The sequence below is a fragment of the Aspergillus brunneoviolaceus genome, assembly GCF_003184695.1.
Source record: "Aspergillus brunneoviolaceus CBS 621.78 unplaced genomic scaffold BO95scaffold_32, whole genome shotgun sequence".
Classification (NCBI taxonomy): Eukaryota; Fungi; Ascomycota; class Eurotiomycetes; order Eurotiales; family Aspergillaceae; genus Aspergillus; species Aspergillus brunneoviolaceus.
This window is the reverse complement of record NW_020290762.1, coordinates 263,145-280,241: the sequence shown is the minus strand read 5'-3', so window position 1 is coordinate 280,241 and position 17,097 is coordinate 263,145. Positions and strand designations below refer to the sequence as shown.

Genomic DNA, 17,097 nt, shown 5'->3' with positions numbered 1-17,097 from the left:
CACTTCTGGTAGGTGAGTGACCTGCGGTAACCGCAATACCATGACTGACAGAGGCCATGACGGTCATGACGAAACAAAGCTCAGCAGTACCCCCATGAATCATTATTTAGTACTGATGGTTATTACAATTGATGATCCTCTCGATCTTATGGTGTGACTTGAGAGTGTTTGCGGCCTCTTTTGTGTAGGTTATTACCTTTATTTGCTCCAGTCTGGCGGAATTCTACTAGTTAGTTACTACGTAGTAAACGAACTACTTACTACTAAGTTAGTTACTGTATGTGCATAACTGTACGTACATACATACCTCCACGTGCCAGTGATACTCTCCCCGCACTGCCTCTCCCTCTCCGACTTAGCTTTCCCTGATCACCTTCTTCCTCTTCTCAATCTTCCGACTCTTGCTTTTCTCGCCTGGGAGCCAGCTTATGATCTGTTCAATAGGCCCCGTCTTCTCTGCATAAAGAGCTTGACGCAATGGCAAGCAAAAAAGGCCAGCAGCAGGTGAGTTAGTCTTAGTCTGCTCGGTGCAGACGCTTCCCTTCCCCAGACATCTTTCGAAAGTCCTATATAATTGGGTTGCTGACCCGATCGCTTGGTCAACTCGCTATCAGGAGATGGTCCAGGTTGGTTCGTGCCTCTTCCATACCTACATTTATCTCGCCTACAAGATTCCCGCAACTGATCAGTTCCCCTGTTGCCGTCACAGATCGCATCGAGTACGTTAGTTTCAATCCTGAGTTGGCAATCCTCAACCCAGCGAATCAATTGAAGCTGTTTCCTGTCACCGCAGCTTATAGAAGGCCCACTAACGGGTGCGCGAAGGAAAAGTAATTCGCCGTTTTGGAAGGCTAGGTCGGTGTCGCATAACCAGACATCGACCAGAACCCCGGAGTCGAATACCGTCGTTGGATCTTCATACTCCCATGCCAATATTTCAGTGTGAGTCTCACTGCCGCACGCTTTGATTGCTCCTGTTTGCTAGTGATTGATCCAAATGCATGCCCTATAGAGGTCCCCAACCACATGCTCGTCCACGAACACCACCTCCAGTGACTTCCACCAGTACCCCACATGCTACCTTGTCTCCACACCGGCCGGGTTTATGGGTCTCATCGCCTCGCACCTCATACTCTGGCATCATGAACGGAGGACTGGAAGCTTGGGAAAATTATCGGGCAGACGAAGGAGAAGAGGAGGAAGATGAAGATGAGGAGGAGAATGTAGCCTACGATGATGATGAGGACGAATTTGGGCTCCCAAGCATTACCAGCATGCGGAGAAAGCAAAGCAGGGCTACTGCTCTAGTTCAACCTAACACCGTTGACCCCGGTGGGGGGATAGGGAATCATTTGACCCTTGGTGTTGGTCTTGGAAGCAATCGACAACGGGCAAATAGCTCTGACATTGCAGAAGAGCGTGGCGTTTCAATTTACCCTACAGCAAAGAAAGCAGAGGGTAAAATCCTACGTCCTCAGTATAAGGAAATTTTGAAAGGTCGGTTGTAGCCTAAGCGCAGACAGGTCCAAGCGCATCTGCTAATGAAATCTAGACCCTGCGCACGCTCTCAATCTTATTGATCATGCGCCACCACCAAAAAATGCGTCGCCTAAGGAAATGGACCTATATTCGAGTCGCATCTCAAGGATCAACAAATTCAAGCGTCTGCTGCAGACGAGCACTGTTCCTCTTGCGGAACTCAGGAACCTCGCGTGGTCAGGGGTCCCAGAAGAAGTGCGAGCAATGACTTGGCAATTACTACTTGGGTACTTGCCGACAAACAGTGAACGGCGCATTTCGACCCTTGAAAGGAAGCGCAAGGAATACTTGGATGGGGTTCGACAAGCTTTTGAGCGAGGCCCTTCAACCTCCGGAAACCCGTCTTCGTCCGTCACAGGGCGAGGTAGAGGGTTAGATGAAGCGGTCTGGCATCAGATCAGTATAGATGTTCCTCGCACCAGCCCTCACATCCAGCTCTACAGCTACGAGGCTACTCAACGCTCTTTAGAGAAGATACTCTACGTCTGGGCTATACGTCATCCTGCTAGCGGCTATGTCCAAGGCATCAATGACCTTGTGACTCCTTTCTGGCAAGTATTTCTTGGACTTTACGTCACCGATCTCAATGTCGAGGAAGGCATGGATCCAGGTCAATTACCTCGGAGTGTGCTGGATGCGGTGGAGGCGGACTCCTTTTGGTGTCTTACCAAACTCCTGGACGGAATCCAGGACAATTACATCTATGCTCAACCTGGGATTCACAGGCAAGTCAGAGCACTGCGTGATTTGACCATGCGCATAGACTCTACGCTGGCTAAGCATTTAGAGCAAGAGGGTGTGGAATTCATGCAATTCAGTTTTCGATGGATGAACTGCCTCCTCATGCGAGAAATGAGCGTCCAAAATACCATAAGGATGTGGGATACATATATGGTACTGCATGTCCACTTCCAACGAGATCATAATCCTGACGTCCTTACTGATAATATGCATATAGGCTGAAGAGCAGGGCTTCTCACGCTTCCACCTCTACGTGTGTGCGGCGTTTCTGGTGAAGTGGACAGATCAACTGGTGAAAATGGACTTTCAGGTGCGTTTCTGATGGGAAGAGCTGTACCAGCTCAGACCAAGCTAACTAGAATTAGGAGATTATGATGTTCCTGCAAGCCCTACCGACGAAGGGCTGGACTGAGAAGGATATTGAACTTTTGCTAAGTGAAGCCTACATATGGCAAAGTCTTTTTCAGGACTCTCGTGCCCATCTTCGCCCGGCTGGAGACCGGTCGCCTGAGAATGGCTTTCAATGACGACTGTCGTGAATCATTAAGGAGATCTTGTTTTCGTATACACCAGAAGATCCCAAGGCCCCATACGCGCTCCTTCTTGCCAGCAGTGTGTTCAGGTGAAATGGAAGCCTTTCTGGTTGAAAGCCCACAACAGCTTCAGAAAATCATTCTCATCACACATCCTGGCACGTTTATCAGCGAGGCCCGTTTCTTCTTCCAGTACCTGCCGAACTTTTTCCCGAACTAGCTCTCCCACTTTCCCTCTCTTCTTTCGGCTTGGCCGACCCTTTAGCGCCTCTTGTATCCGGGCATTTTCCTGTTCCTTGAAAAAGTCCGGCACGTCATCTTCATCATCCACATCCATGACTTCTTCAGCCTCGTCCTCATCTTCCTCATCTTCCATATTACCTGTCTCCATTGAATCTGCTCCAGTCTCACCCGCTGGTCCATCCTCCACCGGAATGTCATTTTGCGCGCACCATGTCCGATAATTAGCTTCCAGCATGTCCATAACAGTGGATTTGCCCAGGAAGCTTGATCGGATTGTTTTGTTTTTTCGAACGAAAAGGATTCTTAGAAGCCCGTCCCATTCATCATAATTGATCTGCGGCCTGGGATTTTTGGGGACTAAGCGGACTACACTGGACTCGACCAGCGGAGGTGGTTTAAAGTTGTTCTTTCCAACCTTCATGATGTGATCGATCTTGGCCCACATCTGAGCATTGACCGAGAGTCGACTGTAAAGTTTATCGCCCGGTTTGGCGAAAAGTCTCAGCGCAAACTCCCGTTGAAACATCAGGATGCAGACTCGAGGAGCTGGTGAGGTAGCGAGAAGCTTGAATGTGAGTGGGGAAGAGATCTGGTCGCAAGCACGTTAGGGACTGGATGAGAAAGAGACCTAGATACGAAAGCGCACCTGATAGGGAGTGTTGCTAATGCAGACGTCGAAGTACGGAAGATCCGTCTTCATCACGTCTCCGAGTATAACATCCAAGCGATTCTGGGCGGGCGTCCCCTGGACACGTTTCGTGACCTCAGCAGCCATTCGAGGGTCCAGCTCAACGGCGATGACTTTCTTTGCTTTCTCGAGGATTTTTACGGTCAAATTACCTGTTCCAGGACCGATTTCCAGCACGACCTGTGAGACGAGGTATATCAGACTTTAGATGTGCCTGAATACTGCGAATTGGACATAGCGAAGGCTTTACTCACGTCACTTTGTTTCAGCTCAGCTTTCTCCACGATTCGTTGGGCGACGCCGGGGTTTTTCAGGATATGTTGACCAAGGTCTGTGTTCATTTTGAAAATGCTGTTGGCTGCTTTAGTTTTGGCTGCAGCGTCTGCATATGGGTTGGCTTTGGAGGCGCTGTTGCGCTTCTGTTGTTTGACCTTAGGCATGGCGGTGATCAGAAGCAGCGATTACCACGGTCGGCCTTGCTGTAATATAGGTATGCAATGTAAAAAAGAGGTCTTCAAAAGAGACCCTGTGACACCCTCGGTGCTGTGCTCCACTCCGGTGTGAATAAGGCAAAAAAATCAAAGGCATTGCGGAGACTTCAAGGTTCCTGATAAGATTACCGGGGCCGGAACAATCTAAATGCGACCGTCTCCCCGATGGCCTGTCGCAAAGCATCGATCAATATCCACCGCCTACGTCGCTTGCCACCAACCCGTCTTCCATCAGGCCTCGCTGCGGTCTTTCAGCTTTACTTCATCCTCTGTGAAGTGTGTCTCGGTCAGTATGGCTTCTGGGCGGAAAGACTTTCTGAGCCAGCCCGCCCCTGAGAACTACGTTGCGGGTCTTGGTCGCGGTGCGACCGGTTTCACCACCCGTTCAGATCTAGGACCTGCGCGTGAAGGGCCCACGCCGGAACAGATCCAGGCAGCGCTCGCGAAACGAGCGCAACAGCTAGGAGCCGCGCCCCCGACTGCCTATGGAGCCGGGCGAGATAAGGGTGGCAAGGACGACAAAGCCGAAGACGAGGAGGAGGATGGGCGGTTCCAGGATCCCGACAACGAGGTGGGCTTGTTTGCCTACGGACAGTTCGATCAGGAGGATGATGAAGCCGATCGGATTTACCGGGAGGTAGATGAGAAGATGGACAAAAGACGCAAGATGCGAAGGTTAGTTGGCTGCACTCCCTCCGCGGTGTTTATCAGTTCCCCGGCGACCTCGTGTCAGGATGGACTACTGACATGGAATCTGGCTCCTACCAGAGAAGCCCGAGAGCGGCAAGAGCGAGAGGAATACGAACGCAAGAACCCCAAGATTCAGCAGCAATTTGCCGACCTAAAACGCTCGCTAGCCTCCGTCTCCGAAGACGAGTGGGCGAACCTACCGGAGGTGGGAGATCTTACGGGCAAGAACAGGCGCGCGAAGCAGAATCTCCGCCAACGGTTCTATGCGGTGCCGGACAGTGTGATCGCCAGTGCAAGGGATTCGACGCAATTTGAAACAACCGTGGCAGACGACGGTGCGCAGACCAGTGCCGCCGCGGGAGCAGAGAGTGCGGATGGAACGATAACGAACTTTGCCAATATAAGTGCCGCGCGTGACAAGGTGCTACAGGTCAGACTGGATCAAGCTGCAATGGGCTCATCGGGCGACTCGGCCTCGGGAAGCGCCACCAGCATCGACCCTAAGGGCTATCTTACAAGCCTCACCCAGTCGGAGCTCAAGGCGGGCGAGGTGGAAATTGGCGACATTAAACGGGTTCGCGTTCTTTTAGAATCAGTAACGAAGACGAACCCCAAGCATGCTCCCGGGTGGATAGCTCTGGCTCGTCTGGAAGAACTTGCTGGTAGAGTTGTGACGGCCCGGAATGTCATCGCCAAGGGCTGCGAATTATGCCCGAAAAGTGAAGACGCCTGGCTGGAGAACATCCGGCTCAACGAAGGACATAACGCCAAGGTTATAGCTGCAAATGCGATCAAGAACAACGACCGCTCAACAAGACTATGGATTGAGGCGATGAGACTGGAAACCGAGCCCCGGGCCAAAAAGAATGTGCTCAGACAAGCTATTCTTCACATTCCCCAGTCCGTTGTCATTTGGAAAGAGGCCGTCAACCTGGAGGATGACCCAGCAGATGCACGTCTTCTTCTCGCAAAAGCAGTTGAAATTATACCTTTGTCAGTGGAGCTTTGGCTTGCTCTGGCGCGCCTCGAGACCCCAGAAAATGCGCAGAAGGTTCTTAATGCTGCTCGAAAAGCCGTCCCTACCAGCCACGAAGTCTGGATCGCAGCCGCGAGGTTGCAGGAACAAATGGGTACATCCGAGAAGGTCAACGTTATGAAGAGGGCTGTACAGAGCTTGGCAAGAGAGAACGCGATGCTTAAGAGGGAGGAATGGATCGCCGAGGCTGAGAAATGTGAGGAGGAGGGTGCCATTCTCACTTGCGGTGCTATTATCCGCGAGACTCTCGGATGGGGTCTCGACGAGGATGACGACCGTAAAGACATCTGGATAGAGGATGCCAAGGCTAGTATTGCCCGCGGCAAGTACGAAACAGCTAGGGCTATCTATGCCTATGCACTCCGTGTTTTCGTCAATCGCCGATCTATCTGGCTGGCGGCAGCTGACCTCGAGCGCAACCATGGTAGCAAAGAGGCACTATGGCAGGTGCTTGAAAAGGCCGTGGAAGCCTGTCCTCAAAGCGAGGAGCTGTGGTTACAGCTTGCTAAAGAGAAATGGCAATCTGGAGAAATCGACGATGCTCGACGAGTGCTCGGCCGTGCTTTTAATCAGAACCCGAACAACGAAGATATCTGGCTGGCTGCTGTCAAATTGGAGGCGGATGCCGACCAGACAGCCCAGGCCAGAGAACTTCTTTCCACGGCCCGCCGTGAAGCAGGAACAGATCGTGTATGGGTCAAGAGTGTCGCATTTGAGCGGCAACTGGGCAACGTTGACGAGGCGCTTGACCTCGTCAACCAAGGTCTCCAACTCTACCCTAAAGCTGACAAGTTATGGATGATGAAAGGCCAGATTTACGAAGCCCAGAACAAGTATCCTCAGGCGAGGGAGGCTTATGGAACCGGCACCAGAGCGTGCCCCAAGTCGGTACCGCTCTGGCTGTTGGCCTCACGGCTGGAAGAAAAGGCCGGGGCGGTCGTCAAAGCTCGCTCGGTTCTAGACCGCGCCCGCCTTGCAGTACTCAAGAGCCCGGAATTGTGGACCGAGAGTGTTCGCGTGGAACGACGTGCCAACAACATCGCCCAGGCTAAGGTCTTGATGGCCAAAGCCCTGCAAGAGGTCCCCACATCTGGTCTGCTATGGAGCGAAAGCATTTGGCACCTCGAGCCTCGCTCGCAGAGAAAGGCCCGCAGCTTGGAGGCTATTAAGAAGGCCGATAACGACCCGATTCTTTTCATCACGGTGGCTCGCATCTTCTGGGGGGAGCGTCGACTGGAGAAGGCAATGACCTGGTTTGAAAAGGCCATTGTCACCGACAGTGATTTGGGCGACGGGTGGGCTTGGTATTATAAGTTCCTGTTGCAGCACGGTACAGATGTACGATTAACCCCCCTTTTCTTTTTTCTTCCCTCTTCTTTTGAGTATTTCAGAGACTGACTCGATATCGGCGTGCAGGAGAAACGAGCAGATGTCGTGGCTAAATGTAACATGACCGAACCGAAGCACGGCGAAGTCTGGCAATCAATATCCAAAGACCCGTCCAATGCACGCAAGTCAACAGAGGAGATTCTCAAAATGGTTGCCGACCGTCTCACTCAATGAACGGTCTTCGGCGCTTGAGCAACCCTTTCACCCCAACTCAAGTTCGGTTCTAGTGACAAGCTTACCAACAAACGCCCGAGATCGGCGTGGGAGACGCATTACGGCCACAAGCCTTATCAGTCCAACAAGCTCGTATGGTCAGCAGGGTACACGATCGCAGCTGGCTTGAAATATCTTGAAGATCATGAGTCATTGTTATTTCATTAAAGCGGTCCCGGAATGACCTGCAATCAGGCGGTCCCAGCAGATAATGTACAGTACTTAGACAAAACAAGAACAACATCGCCAGGTCCGCAGGGTATACCCTTGCATCCACAGGCTCACAGCCATGCATAGAATTTCCAGTTCCTGTCTTCATTTATCCCAGAATTAACCAAGCAGTGGGGCCATAGAGCAGCTCGGATGATCGTAGCGGGCAAGCTCAGGATGTCCCCAAAACGGTCACAGTCGCCTCTCAAGTAGGCCGTAATCGGTAGGGACGTTTGGTGCTCCCCTCGCGAGACTGAAGCTGTTATAAATTGGCACAGTAGGGGATTCGAGTCGACTGCATTGGCTTCTCAGCCAAAAAAAAGATGATTTGTCACATTGAATAAGACTGACTGCCCGAATAGTGATCGCAGGCAAGAAAGCAAGAGAGAAAGAAGCAATATGATGAAGAAACAGGGAAACAGGGTTCAATATAGACAAAAACAAAACAGAAGCATCTTTGAACTCCATGCCAAATGCAGAAATGACAGGGTCGCGCGCCATAGCGGCAATCCTTAAAGACTCCCAAGACGCCTTGACGCTCCGTCAGATCCAAGATGCCGAACCCAATCTTTGGTAAATTCAGATCGAAATGTGTATGAATGTATGTGCATCACGGGGGGGGAAAGGCACAAAGGCGCAACGCATTGAAAGCAACGGATATCAAGCGGCTTAAGGCTGTGAAAGCAGAAAAATAAAAGAGACAGGAAGTAAAGAATGGGTTAGCGGTTGACGCAGTGTATGCACGGAGAGAAACTGGGGTAAGAGGAGAAGAGAAAGGAGGAGCGCAAGGGGGGATAATTCACGCGGCCATGGATAGACACTCATCCAACAAAGCACCCAAGTGCTCCCTATCAGCCGTTGTGCCTCCCTCCCAATCGGAGTCGATGTCGTCAATGTCCATCTCATCGGAGAAGAAATTCTGTCCGGAGTCGTCATTCGTGATCTCTACAACGTCGTCATTTGAACCATGTCTTTCTGCCTCGTGCTCATCTTCGAAATAGCCGCCCATAATCTGGTCCACAAGCAGGGGCATATGGCTGAGAACGCCGCTGCCGAGCTCAAGTGCTAGCCGCAGGTCCCGAACCCCCAGTGGCTTTCGGACACTTGCCTCCTTAGCTTCAATAGGCAATAACCCAGTTGCACTATCTTTGACAATTTCGCCTCTCGTAAATGCCAATTCTTCTCGCTCTAGTTGTTGTCGATACTTGCGCATCATCATGCCATTGATGGTTCCCGAAGGGCCGTTAGACCTGGTTCGCGAGAAAACCACTGACAAGACTTCCTTGACGAATGTCTCTGTTGCAATGGCCATATACTCCGCACAGGGTAAGCTTGCGCCACTCACTATAGACTCTTCGTAGCATATAGGAACCATGCGTGCATGGATTGATTCGGCATCTGGAAACTCGCCAGTCTCAGATGCTAGGGGTTGCGCGTAGCGTTTTCGAATTTCCAGCTCCCAATCTATCGTAAATCAGAAAAGTAAGCTTCTCATCGCAAAACAAAAGTAGAGTCATCCGTAAAGCATGAGACCTACTTGTCTTGTTTAACCCCCCGGCGCTGGCAGGTACCTGGCTCGGCAATTTAATCTGCTTCGCCAGGTGGTATTCGACCAGATCCTTGGACGAGATATCGTTGGGATCACGCTGAGCCAGTGGAACACCACATCATGTTAGACTTGTACAATAAAATTTATATGGCGTGGCCAGCCACATATCGAGTAATTGGCTGCCTACCTCGGGTATAGCCTTAAGTCTGCGCCGGTCCCGCGGAGGCAGCTGCATGACCTCTGTTTTGAGTCTCTGTTCGGCAGCGTCCCCCGACGTCGGTTTCGACACGACTGAGGGCTTGTCATTTGCGGATACCCAACTAGCGACTCCATGGTCGGGGAGATCTCGGGTCAAGTTTCCGATAATCGCGCAGATGAAGTTATTGTGGAGGTGCTCGGTTTTTTGGTCGGCGCATATTATATGATCGACGCGCGATGACAATTCACTTTGATTTAATTGTCCTGCTCAGCGAATGAAGACGTTAGTCTCGCGATCTGGATGGAGGCCAAGCGGAAATGTGGGGTCATATAGATACGACCGTACGAGACGGCACCTGAGAATGTGGTTGCAGAAAGCCAGAGGCCATATTTGTTCAGTGTTGGGGTCCATTTCATCAAATCGAACTCACCAAGGAGGAAAAGAGTGGTGGCCTCTTTATACTCGGCCCAGTGGTCGCCGATGGCGGCTTTGAGCTCCGTGTAGACAGGTTCAAGGTCGAGTCGCGGAACGGCGATGAGCGCCTTGGTCGACTTCTGCAGTGCTGGAGCACTGGTCGCAGAACCTTTGGACGAGGTAATTGTGGTCGCTACCGAGTCTGGCCGACTCAGAGCAGCCGGGTCGATCTGCATGACTGCGGTGCTCGCGGAAGCGCGACGGGGCACGGGGGCTGCGCGAAGCCGAGGGAGAGGGTGGGAGGGGGAAGCTAGGCCGTCATGAAGAGGCGGAACTCATCCCATTCAATCTTGATCAAGATGCGGACTGAGTTCTAGGCGATGAAATAAGACGAAAGCATGTAAGAGATTGTTGGGCGAGAGCAGGCCAAGACGCGCGTTGATGGGGAAATGAACAGCGGGGGAGAGGGAGGGATGGAGAGAGTGAATAGTAAGTGAGAGCGACGACGAAGAAGGGAAGTTGTTGGACTTTCCGACAATCCATCCGCAAACGATTGATCCAACTTACTTCTCCCCAACCAAATGTCGCAGTTGCAGAATCGCAACACAACTGAGAATTAGAAAACGATTTCATTTTTCTTTTCTTTCTTCATTTGCATTGATCCTCTACGTGGAATTCACTTTTCGAAGCTATTCTTTTCTACAATGCGGGCGCTTGTTCCTTTTAACCCCCCCCCCCCCCCCCCAAAAATGTCTAAGCATACAACTTCACTGCATCCTCATCCAGAACTCCGAAAAGACGACCAACTTCCCCAAGAATGGCTTCAATTTCTCCGGACAACTGTCCAACCACCAGCACTAAGTTCAAATTTAGCCATGGTCGAGGGTGATTTCTGCAGGACAAAGGGCATACCGTATGCATACAACAGAGCGTAGTCTTCGTCGGTCGACATTCGAGATACTTCCGGGTCTTTACGATAATGAAAAAGACGCGCCAGGAGCCGATCTCGGGCGTGCTCAACGTTCGGCAGAGCATCGCTTAGAGGATACTCCAGCTTCATTGAAGAGGCCATAACTGTTTGAGGGGTTAGATGTCAGTAGTGGTTCAATGCCTCCTCTGCCAATATCGGACTTTACCTGTCAGCAAATGACTGATACGATGGGAGAGCTGCTGCCTCTCCTTCACGGTGTATCGTAGAATAGATAACTCTCCCTCGGACGCCGTCATGTTTTTGACCAGTTCTAGGTTGATGGCGACGAAAGCGTCCACCATGCTGCGCGTCCGACGAAGAATATTGCCATAGCTAGCATCGGGAAAAGCACTCCTTAATTCAAACTCCGAACGAGCGGAGGCTTGCAAAGACTCCAGATGTGACAGGAATCGTTCGACTTCTAGCTTCTCCCGGGCGCTCATGAATCCCGCAGACTCCTTCGGCTTGGCCATGGTGGACAAGGGGCCACGCTTCCAGATCAAGCTCATGCGAAGCCAGAGCAGACTCAGTCCGTCTTTGAGCCTCTCACGTGCACTGATCGGCCAGATCATCCTCGTAATGATGATACCCCAAAGACAGCCTGATAGAACAGCAACCACACGATGCAGGGCAATCTCGGTGATGATGGGGCTGTCCCCTCCTTCATCTTGATCATTTCTTCCTTCTTTCTGAGCAAGTGAATAGGCGTAGAGAACCGAGAGATTATATGTTAGCATGATGAATCGACCCATTGGCCCTTGACCTCGCACGATGATGATGTAGAAGTTCCAACTAGCCATGAGCAAGCCTAGTATTGCGAGGCCAAAAACGTTTCCGTCAGTGGCATACCATGAGAGAATCGCACAGCCTGCGCCCAAGCAGGTACCGAGGAACCGTGCGTATCCCGTCGTATTCGAGGCTCCGATGGTCATAGAACAGACCAACATGTACGAGAGCAGACCCCATTCGCCTCGCCAATGGCCGTAAACGGGTCGAGTGGACGGGATGAATGCAGGCAGGGCATAAAGCGCAGCGCCAGTGCCGACTTTGATCGCAAACTTGGTGTCGTCCCGGCGGAAAACCCCAAGGGAACGCCACAAACGATAGCCAAGTCTCTGTTTTGCAAGACTGATTGCGGTGACATTGGATGACCCTCTCAAACCATCAGGCGGCTTGAGGAGGTTGGGCTCGCCTAGATGAGCTTGCTCCAATGTAACATTCAACATGTCCCTCTTTGGTCCTCCGCCGAAGGCCCAGCGCCAGAACTTGAGCCAATTCCATGATCGACCACCGGGCCTCTCCTCGCTCTCGAGCTGTAGCTCATCCAAGATGGCGAGAAGCTCTTTCAGCTGTTCTCCAAATTCAAGCAACGAAAAACTGAAATGCCCGCAGCTGGCAGACACCTCCTCCAGGTCAGCCTCGACTTCCAGCGTCTGAATCCCGAGGACTTCTCGTTGCCGATAGATGGTCTTGAGCGCCTCTTCTCGTGAATCTCGATATAATAGTAGTGCTCTATCGAGACTCGAGCGGTATTTGCTATTGATTGATACTCGATAGTCAGATTCTGGTTTGAAAGGAATATCGCGAAATATCTCCTTCAAAGTGAACGCGAGAGATCTCTAAGGACTATTATCAGCATGCATTACGGTGGTATCATCGTTATTAGAACCGCTTACCATTGAGGGCCCCAGGTGGCTGATAAATATAGCAAAGATGTCCGCCGGGTGGAGAATTTGTTCGGGTCCAGGACTGGTACCATTCTCTGCATTGAAATCGAATCCGTCCCCGCCCGTTGCCTCCAACATCTCTTCTTCTGGCCTCTCATAGATGGGTTCCAGAAGCGGACGATCCTCATGCAATGACCAGGGACTGGGTAGCGGGCCAGCACCGAGTCCGAAATTGACATCCGACCCCTGGTGTGCAGTCTCGGTAGCTTGGGTTTGCTTGAGCAGCTGGAATTGTAAATGAGCAGCACTGCGCAAACCGCCTAGATTGTGTGTGATATCCTGGACCCAGCGGACCAGTGTCTTTTCTAGTCTGTATTCCTTTTCGGTGCCTACAACGAAATGCTCCATTTTAGCTTCGCGCACAAGCTTGTCCAGCTGACCGTACGCTTTTTTATGGCGTGCGGCGGCCTCGAGAAATTCCGCAGTCTGAAGTTCCTCTTCCGAGCCACTCAGAAAGCTCTCGGTGATCAAAGCCAACATTGTTGCCAAAGTCTCCGTGACCGTAGTGAGGTTTGACCGCAGTTGCTTTCGTGCCGAGATTGGGAAGATCAGGAAAGACACTGCCATGGAGGCCGTTACGCCCATGACCACCATCTTCAGGACTTGGGAGATCTTTGCAAATGACAAATCACCACTCTGCACCGCGCCCTCTTTTGTCAACACCGTGATGGTGGAAAGCGACGCCAACGAGCATGCGACATTCACAAGAGGGTCACCAAATCTCTGCTTCGTCCATCCAATAAAGCCCAGGCCACCTCCACAAAACACGACTAAAACAACGGCGTGACCAAGGAGAACCAGATTCAAGGTGTCTTGAAAGAACATCGAGACGAACATGCTGGTTACGGAGACAAGAGCGGCGTAAAGGAAAGCGGCAAAGGCACAAATCAAGGCCTTATACATGCTCCCCTGCGATCGCGCAGGATGGAAATACACAGTGACCGTAGCCACCATGTGTTTGCCATCTTGATGGCCCAAGAATGAGGATATAGCGGGCACGAAGGTTGCGAGGGAGCCAAGCAAATAGGCTAGACTACACTTCAAGACGCCAATCCCCAGTTCTGACGAGAGAAACTCATGCGCTTGCGGGCCAATACTCTTGATATGACCCCACAGACGCGCCGATAGACCTCTGCGAGGGGCAGCAATCGCGCCGGTCAGAAGCGCTCGGCGCTCGTCGTCTTCGCTGTTGCCATTCAAGCCGGAATCCGGATTTCGTAGATGAATAAGACCTTTCAGTCGCTGACCAGTTCGTGGGAGGACGAAAGTCGCATATCGGAGCTAATTTCATGATGAAAAGGAAAAGGGTCAATCACCATAAGTTATGGAGGAGATCGAAGGTGATCATCTAGATAATCATGGCTAATCATGGCTCATCGGACTATGGCTGGCTAACCTTCTTGGGGCGTAAAATGCGACGGGAGCTGCTTGATAAGTCCCCGGACCGAGACATCTTATCACTTCATGGTACTGGCGTCAAGAAGAAGCAAAATGGGCACCAAAGAAAAATCAAGGTAGGAGAAACGAAGAGAGGGAAACAAGAGGACAAACAGTCGGTGTTGTGGTGGTGGGGGCGAGGAGGAGGAGGAGAAACAGGTCTGGCAGGGCAATGGACAAGAGAGAACCAGCGCCCGGACCATAGTTTCCCACTGCTAACTACCTCACTCTTCCTCTTCGTACTGTATGTATGTGTACTCAGTAGACCGACTGGAAAGAAGGAACAAACCAGAATGATTGGGATGATGGAACAATGAATGGGGAAGCTTGAAGAACGCCGGGCGCGGGCGGTGGAGAGCTAGCTGGTCAGCCGACCAATGGGTGGGTGTTCACACCCACTAATCACTGCCCTGTTACAGCATAGGTACGAGTAATAACTTAACTTACTCTGGGCGTCGATCCAGAACGCAACTCACAGACAGCTTATTGTATGCACAGTAACGTGTGTATATGTATGTACGGATGTATGTATGTATGTATAGAGTATGTACTGTATATATGGTTGTAGGTGTATGTGTATATGTATAAGTATGGTATACGAAAAGAAAAGCAAACTCACAAAAAGTACTCTCAAACAAAGACTGTATAAAAGACTCTATCTATCATCATCATGCTAAACCTTCTACCTTCCACATTTTGATCGCTGCATCCGCTCCAGCCGAGGCAATCTTAGATCCGCCTGCAATCCAAGCAACTCCATTCACGCCCTCTTTGTGAGCATTTGTTACTTGCAGCCAGTCTCCCGGTTTCGTCAAGCTCCACACAAAGATGTTGGTATCGAGGCCTCCACTAACAACATGGGTATTGTCCTCGTTCCACGCGATGGAGGTAACTCGGGAGGTGTGCGCCGTCCAACGGTCAGTGACCAGTTGGCCATCGGCAGCCTTGTAGACCAGCACCCGGCCCCGGGAATCCCCAACCGCCAGGAGCGATCCGTCCAGCGAGAATGACAAGGCCGAAATTGCGTTCCTCGATGCCTTGAACTCGATCTTGGGGACTAACCCCTGGGCTGAGATGTCGCAGATCTGGACGGACGAGTCCTCGCCACCCATCGCAGTCAAGTTCCCATGGGCTGCAACTGTCGTCACGGCGAACTGAGGCTTGGACTCACCGGTCTTCTGCCCATCGTGATAGATCTCCACGCTCTCGGTTGTCCCTACTACCACCTTGTCCTTCGCAGCCCCGATGCCCTTAGGTTGGCCAGACAACTTGGACGAAACGCCGGTGTAGGTCTTAGCACCAAGATCAACAGAGCGAATCGTGTCATCCCAAGCGACGCTGTAGATGCGTCCGGCGCCCTCCTGAGTCGGAGCAAGACCGGCAATGTAGGCTGTATGGCCGTCTCCTTCCACCTCTTCCGCAGTCCCCGTCGGAACATCCCAATGGCAAACCCTTCCATCAAAGCTGCCCGACCATAATGTTTCCGTGTCGCTGCCAGAGTGAAACTGAGTCAGGGACGTGATGTTCTTCTGATGGCCCTGGATCACCTGCCGCGGCTGGGGAGTGCCTTCCACCAAGTAGTTCAGATCCCCGCTCAACGAGAGACTGATGAGCAGGTTATCACTTCTGGCCGGAGGCCACACCACCCCAACTTGCTGATCTCGGACGTTTGACATTCCTTCTTCTCCAATATCCCAGCTCTGGGTAACCTTACCCGCTTCCACATCCCAGATCTTCACGGTCCTGTCAGCGCTAGCAGTTACGAACTTGCGCGAATCTCTAGCCCACGAGACAGCGAAGATGCTTCCTTTGTGCTCTCCTTCTCCAATTTGACCTCTCGGCTCGCCAGTCTTGCCATCGTAGAGCCAGATCTTCCGGTCAGCACCGACACTGACAAGGGTCGAGCCGTCGGGGCTAAAGCCAACACCATAAATATAATTGGTATGCTTGTCTCGGATACCTGTGTTGAACTTGAATGGCGCGCCGTGGTAGAATACGAGGTTTTTATCGTCACCGGCGGCCGCCGCTCGCAGCGGTCTTTGTTGCCTGATAGAGACGGAGTTGATTTGTTGTGTGTGTCCGTAGATCTCACCGACCGTGTTACCACTGTCCCAGGTGATACAGTGCCCATATCGCTGCTTGCCGTCACCAACCGCAATGATGCGCTGGGAGTCGCCGTCCCAGGCAAGGTCGTTAATGCGGCCGTTCACAATGCTGTATTCACCCTTGGTGAGGCCGTCTCCGACACAGTCCCAAACACGCACAATACCGGTCGCATCACCACTTGCCACATAGAAGCCGGAAGGGGAGAAACGGGCGACTGTTGTCTGGGCCTTGTGTTCTGTGTACTGCCTTGCGATCGCGGGGTTGTCGATGGAGCGCAAGAAGATGGACTTGTTGGCCTGTGCAGCGTACCAACAAAGCATTCGTCAGCGCCCGCACATCGTCTCTATTGCCAATGTCTGATTAGAACATACCGCATATGCAAGTCGTTCACCCTTGGCGTCCGACGAGAGCTGGGTGGGCTGGCCCCTCGTGGTGGTGGGGTTCGCAGCCCAGATCGATTCTATGGAGTTAATAGTCAGCCGAGGGGCACGGCAGCATAGCCAACAGGATCGAGATAGGGCAGACCATTAGTGATTGACATGGCTGATCCAGCAGACAATATCAGTGACTAGGTGGTAGAAGAAGGAGGTTCTGAATTCAAAGGGCAGCACAGATGGAGAGAGGAGGGAGTAAGTAGGAGAAAGATGGAACGAGAAGAGGGGGGGGGGGGGGGGGGGGGGGGGGGGGAGGGGGAGGGGTTTGCGGTTTGCCCAACCGTCCTCGTCACGACCATTCGCAGGCGGAGAAGCGAACCAGGGCACGGGGGGGGAAGTGGGCAGTGGGCGGGGAGTGTTTACCTAGTCTTGTTGACGTAGTACGTATTTGGGTGTTTGGGTGGGCCGGAGATACTCAAGTACAATCCAATCCATACAACAAGTAACTTACCAATAAGTGAAGTCACTTGCCGCTCGCTGTTCGCTCC

At 51.9% G+C, this 17,097-nt stretch overlaps 5 protein-coding genes across 5 annotated transcripts; 2 read left to right on the top strand and 3 right to left on the bottom strand.

Annotated features, from left to right (window-relative positions):
- Positions 1-405: 405 nt before the first annotated feature.
- On the bottom strand, positions 406-1,112 carry BO95DRAFT_442648 (uncharacterized protein). Its single transcript, XM_025586477.1, has one exon. The coding sequence runs from the start codon at positions 1,074-1,076 to the stop codon at positions 852-854; it is 225 nt and encodes a 74-aa protein (XP_025442483.1). The 5' UTR covers positions 1,077-1,112; the 3' UTR covers positions 406-851.
- A 30-nt stretch (positions 1,113-1,142) lies between these two features.
- On the top strand, positions 1,143-2,807 carry BO95DRAFT_463551 (GTPase-activating protein GYP1; the record flags this gene model as incomplete). The annotated part of the gene is made up of 4 exons (XM_025588996.1): positions 1,143-1,497; positions 1,553-2,433; positions 2,498-2,590; positions 2,646-2,807. 4 exons carry the CDS (start codon positions 1,143-1,145, stop codon positions 2,805-2,807), a joined length of 1,491 nt encoding a protein of 496 aa, XP_025442482.1.
- Positions 2,693-4,305, bottom strand: BO95DRAFT_482047 (dimethyladenosine transferase). Its single transcript, XM_025590231.1, has 3 exons — positions 3,999-4,305; positions 3,703-3,924; positions 2,693-3,645 (listed from the first exon to the last, which is right to left on the bottom strand). The coding sequence occupies exons 1-3, from the start codon at positions 4,182-4,184 to the stop codon at positions 2,899-2,901; spliced, it is 1,155 nt and encodes a 384-aa protein (XP_025442481.1). The 5' UTR covers positions 4,185-4,305; the 3' UTR covers positions 2,693-2,898.
- A 222-nt stretch (positions 4,306-4,527) lies between these two features.
- On the top strand, positions 4,528-7,844 carry BO95DRAFT_413275 (U4/U6-U5 snRNP complex subunit PRP6; the record flags this gene model as incomplete). Its single annotated transcript, XM_025584274.1, has 3 exons — positions 4,528-4,910; positions 5,004-7,299; positions 7,378-7,844. The coding sequence occupies 3 exons, from the start codon at positions 4,528-4,530 to the stop codon at positions 7,522-7,524; spliced, it is 2,826 nt and encodes a 941-aa protein (XP_025442480.1). The 3' UTR covers positions 7,525-7,844.
- A 728-nt stretch (positions 7,845-8,572) lies between these two features.
- On the bottom strand, positions 8,573-16,495 carry BO95DRAFT_362734 (WD40 repeat-like protein; the record flags this gene model as incomplete). The annotated part of the gene is made up of 8 exons (XM_025582589.1): positions 8,573-9,237; positions 9,311-9,419; positions 9,510-9,787; positions 9,952-10,209; positions 10,788-11,009; positions 11,072-12,524; positions 12,582-13,913; positions 14,756-16,495. 8 exons carry the CDS (start codon positions 16,493-16,495, stop codon positions 8,573-8,575), a joined length of 6,057 nt encoding a protein of 2,018 aa, XP_025442479.1.
- Positions 16,496-17,097: the final 602 nt, after the last annotated feature.